Here is a 5,000-nt window from a genome sequence, read left to right on the forward strand (position 1 = left end):
AGACATACAATCTTGCATGCAAAAACATATGCATATACAGTCACAGACATATACATGTGTGTCCACATAAGCTCATGCACACTCCCACACAATCTTGTGATGTTTTGTTTAGGAATTTTGAGTAATTTTAAAAAGTGTCACCAACCTCTATTTACTTCTTTTTTCTCTCTTCCAGAACCAGAATCCCATCATGAAATACATCCTGGTGACTGGTGGTGTGATATCGGGGATTGGCAAGGGTGTCATCGCCTCTAGTGTTGGCACCATCCTCAAGCACTGTGGTCTGAGGGTCACATCCATCAAGATCGACCCTTACATTAACATTGATGCCGGAACCTTCTCTCCATATGAGCACGGTTAGTATACCCTTTTAGGGGGTCAATACCTTGTATAATTGGTTGAAATCCTTTTTCCTTCTTGATCAATTTTCCGCTATCCTTTGTTTTTCCACGTCATATCTATTTTTCTCATGCAAACATACAGACACACACTCGGACATGCACACACACACCACATCCACACCACACACACACACACAAACACACACACACACACACACACACACACACACACACACACACACACACACACACACACACACACACACACACACACACACACACACACACACACACACACACACACACACACACACACACACACACACAAATAAATACATATTAATAATCATTGCAATTACAAGTACTAGTTCACTTTTGTCACTATTCACTACTATCCATAGGTGAGGTGTTTGTGCTGGATGATGGTGGAGAGGTAGATCTCGACCTGGGCAATTATGAGAGGTTCCTGGACGTCACACTCCACCGCGACAATAACATTACCACAGGCAAGATCTACCAGTCGGTCATCAACAAGGAGAGGCGCGGGGACTACTTAGGGAAGACTGTTCAGGTAGGGATTGGCTTTCAGGAATGACTGATGGAATCCTGTAAGATGTTCTTATTTACTTATTATCTTTATTGTCTGAACTGTTTTTGCCTTTCTTATTTTTTAAACTTGTATTTTTGTTTGGATTTTATGAGTATGTGTCCATTTGCTTTTTTTTTAAAGATCGGAAATAAAAGATTAAAATATCCTTATGATGCATACCGAAGTTCCCTCTTTTCAGGTGGTGCCACACATCACAGACGCAATCCAGGAATGGGTAGAGACCGTAGCAAATCGGCCAGTCGATGGCGATCATGCAGACCCTGAGGTTTGTATCATCGAGCTGGGAGGCACCATTGGAGATATTGAGGGCATGCCCTTTGTAGAGGCCTTCAGGCAGTTCCAGTTTCGAGTGAAGGTAAGAGAGAGGACCTATATGGATGGTTGAGATATAGTGTCAGGGATACAGTTAGTAAGGTTCAAAGCATCATAAGCTGTCCATTTTGTGACATTAAAGATAATTCAGTATTCATGTATAGAGCAAAGATAAATGTGGAAAATTTCTTTCCATTTTCTTATCTGCTCTTAGGTTTGAAAGCATTTTAGCTTGTAATTAGTCATGTCATCATTCCCATCAACTACCTTCAGGAATCTAAAATCCCCTTAATTTTAGCCTCTTACATACATTCCCATCCCCTACTTGGCAGAGGGAGAACATCTGTGTGGTGCACGTGTCCCTGGTGCCCCAGCCATCCTCCACAGGGGAACACAAGACAAAGCCGACCCAAGCCAGCGTGAGGGAACTGCGTGGATTGGGCTTGTCTCCTGACTTCATTGTGTGTCGTTCAGAGAAACCCATCGACCAGTCCGTTAAGCACAAGATCTCCAACTTTTGTCATGTGTCTCCAGAGCAGGTGAGCATTAGTGGGAGTTACAGTTGGTTGTTGTTGGAGATGAGTGTTTGGATGTGGAAATGGGATTTCTATTCCATGTGCTGTGATTGTGATAGTAACATTGAGATTTTAAAATTCTATATCTCACCAATCCCCTCACCTATGCACTCTACATATCAAGCAGATAATTCAAGAACTTATTCTGGCTCAATAGGAGAGTGAAATCCTGGCTTCTTGTCATTCTTGCCTTCTTGATCTTCCTACCGGGCGCAGGTGGATGCGGGCGCGTATGATGGGTGGGGGCTAGAGTGGCTTGTAGAGGGGGGGTTGGTAAGGAGCGAAGACGGATCGGAGTGGTGGGGGGGGTGAGGGCATTGAGAGGCGGTGTAATATGGCAGGGTTGGCGCGTAATATCCTTACATGACGTTATATATGGGAAAGTCAGCCCCGTCAAACAAAGATTAACTTTGATTTTCCCTTCAGGTCATTTGTTTGCATGATGATGAATTTTTCATACCTCAAGGAGATCTACATTATTTGAGTTTTTTTATGCAGTGCCATTGATGGTTGTATAGTTAGAGGACACAATGCAGCAGGTGTCGAGACTATTATATACAGAATCCCTCCTCAGCGATCGGCTTCAGTCTAGCTCCTATCCAACCTGAAAACACACAACCTATCGAACAATCGGTAAGGAAACTTCATGAAGAAGAGTCTACTTGGCGTGATAATGATAATCTACATATATGGACGAGGAATACTACTCGGATATATACTATATAAACAATATATATAATATATATATATATATATATAATATTTAATACACTCTCGACCAAGTGAGTTTCTTATATTTAATACATCTTTATATCATATTATATAATTTATAACCCTCCATTTATTAGAACTTATAAGCAACTGCAGTCACAGTCATATATATTTTACACACTAAATTTAGAGTATTTAGAAGTCTTTGTTTTTCTTTTTTTTTTTTTTTTTTGTTTTCTGTTTTCTTGTCTTATCTTTCTTAATTTTATTTTTCTTTGGTGGGGGGGGGGGTGGGTAATATTGGGTCGGTGGTGTGGGACCGTTCAATGTTTGGGGTTTTGTTATGGGGGGTGTAGTTGGTCGGGGGGGGGGCGAGGGGAGGAGATTTCAGTTAAATATTTTTCCCCCAACCAACAAATCTCAATCAGGTTTCTGCTCACCCAGCTGTTTCCTCTTCTGCCCAGCTGAACTTTCTGTCTGGTTCATTCCAAGTTTTTGTGTTTTATTATCATAGATTATTCCCACCTCTTCTTAAAAATTTTGTTTTTTTTTCTCGCCTCTTTCTTTTCCTCCTCCCTCTGGCAGGCATGAGCACCTACGCTACAGCGTCACCATTGTCCTAGTCGGCAAGTACACACAACTGGAGGACTCATATGCCTCGGTGATTAAAGCTCTGCAACATGCAGCCCTTGCATGCAACCGGAAACTAGAACTGAAGTGCATGGAGGCAGAAGACCTAGAGGAGGAGGCCAAGGCGAACCGGCCCATCAAGTACTATGAGGCCTGGCAGAATGTGTGCAAGGCAAAGTGAGTGGAGCGGTTATTGGAGTCATTTTGTTTTCGCATTCTGTTCCTTTCTTTCCTCTCTTTGCTCTGTTTTACTTTGCTGTCATATTCAGAAGGTAAGCTGAGTTAATGCTTTGATTTTTTTAGATTAAAATTTCATCTTTCAAGAGATATAATCTGAACCCTCCACCCAAACATAGATTAATATAGTATATCTTGTAACATAGTAAAATAGAGAATAATATCATATAGCTACCATCAACATTCAAATTAGGCTTGTTACTCTTTCCCCAGGTGAAGTGTCAGGGCTGCATGTGCTAATACTCAAAGGTTTCCCACAAGCCCTTATGATTCCACCATCACCATATCAATATGTTTTTAGAGTTGGGATTGGTCTAAGGTGCTGCTAGATGAGTAATGCAATTTAACATTATTGCAGTATTGTTTTGAACCTGGTAAATGTGTCAAAAAACAACAACTCATATCTTCTATATCTTTACTTACAGACTTATTATAGGCACCTTTATACACACTTCAATAAATAACTCGCATACATGATTGTGTCATTGTTGAATAATTATGCAATTTTTTATAAATATTTTAACAGTTAACCAAAACACAAAAAATAACCCAACCCCCATTGCAAAAGAGACAGACAGGGGATAGATTTGCTTTACGTTACACCCTAAACCAACACCTACCCCACACCCACCTTAAACCTACCTACACCACAAACCAACCCTAGGTCCAGGATGGTTTTTTTATTTCACAGTCACGAAATTTCAGATTCAGTCATTTCAGCTTTATGCAACATACCTTGACTTTTCCTGCTCTCTTTTAGTCACTTGGTGTAGAGCTCGAGCCATTTATTTGTGTGTTTTACTGTTTTTATTGATTTACATTTGTCATATCATAGGCTCTGTCAATTCTGCAGTTGACTAAAATTGTAGTTTAGGGTCCATATCACCTCATTTTTTTCTTTATAATCAGTGTACTAGAAATTGCTGTTTTAGGGGAGGACAAAAAGCAACTTTATTTTTTCGTATTTATGTACTGACCTAAAAAAATATGAAACATATAACCATCCACAATGAAGATAACATGAAGAGGTAGGGAAGAGGAAGGAGACTTGTGCTTATGACTGTGTGTCCACAGTAAAAGGCATTCCTACAGGCACAGGGCACATTGTAAACATTGGGGATGGTTTGAGTCACCTTCCTCCTCTCGTTCTGCCTGCACATCCCTCATCTGCAATATTTTAGAGTAAGAGGTCGGCAAAGTGCTATATGCCATTGCTCTATAAAGATAGTGCTTGCTAGAGACCATAGATGGGTGCCATTCAAGGCTCTCTCTCCTGGTGTTGCTAGAAGAAAGTGGTTCCATCTAGGTTTTGTTAGGTGAAATCCATTTCGTTTAATAATACGGCATTTACTATAATTATGATTGCAATTGTTATCATCACTCACTTATTACTCACTATAAAATAACACAGTGATCCAAAATCCCCAAATGTCATGAAGCCCATGGTCAGGCTCCTGCGTCATGTATGACGAAAATACACGTCACCTGTCATTTAAGGGTTAAGGTTGAAGTCTTATAATCTTCAAAAAATTATTAATTAAATTCTGTAATAATATTTGTGTGTTGATTTCCAGTGGCATAATT

At 40.2% G+C, this 5,000-nt stretch overlaps 1 protein-coding gene across 1 annotated transcript in view; it reads left to right on the plus strand.

The window, feature by feature from the left end:
* Nucleotides 1-5,000, plus strand: part of Ctps (CTP synthase) — a 20,013-nt gene that overhangs the window by 7,861 nt on the left and 7,152 nt on the right. Inside the window, 7 exon segments of the mRNA XM_086555636.1 lie at nt 176-356; nt 743-912; nt 1,130-1,306; nt 1,596-1,855; nt 2,091-2,096; nt 3,042-3,356; nt 4,991-5,000. The exon segment at nt 4,991-5,000 is cut by the window's right edge and continues 128 nt beyond it. Coding sequence (XP_086411762.1) covers nt 176-356; nt 743-912; nt 1,130-1,306; nt 1,596-1,855; nt 2,091-2,096; nt 3,042-3,356; nt 4,991-5,000 — 1,119 coding nt within the window.

Source organism: Penaeus japonicus, unplaced genomic scaffold, assembly GCF_977035675.1.
Source record: "Penaeus japonicus unplaced genomic scaffold, GWHDUDI00000001_assembly GWHDUDI00000031, whole genome shotgun sequence".
Taxonomy (NCBI): Eukaryota; Metazoa; Arthropoda; class Malacostraca; order Decapoda; family Penaeidae; genus Penaeus; species Penaeus japonicus.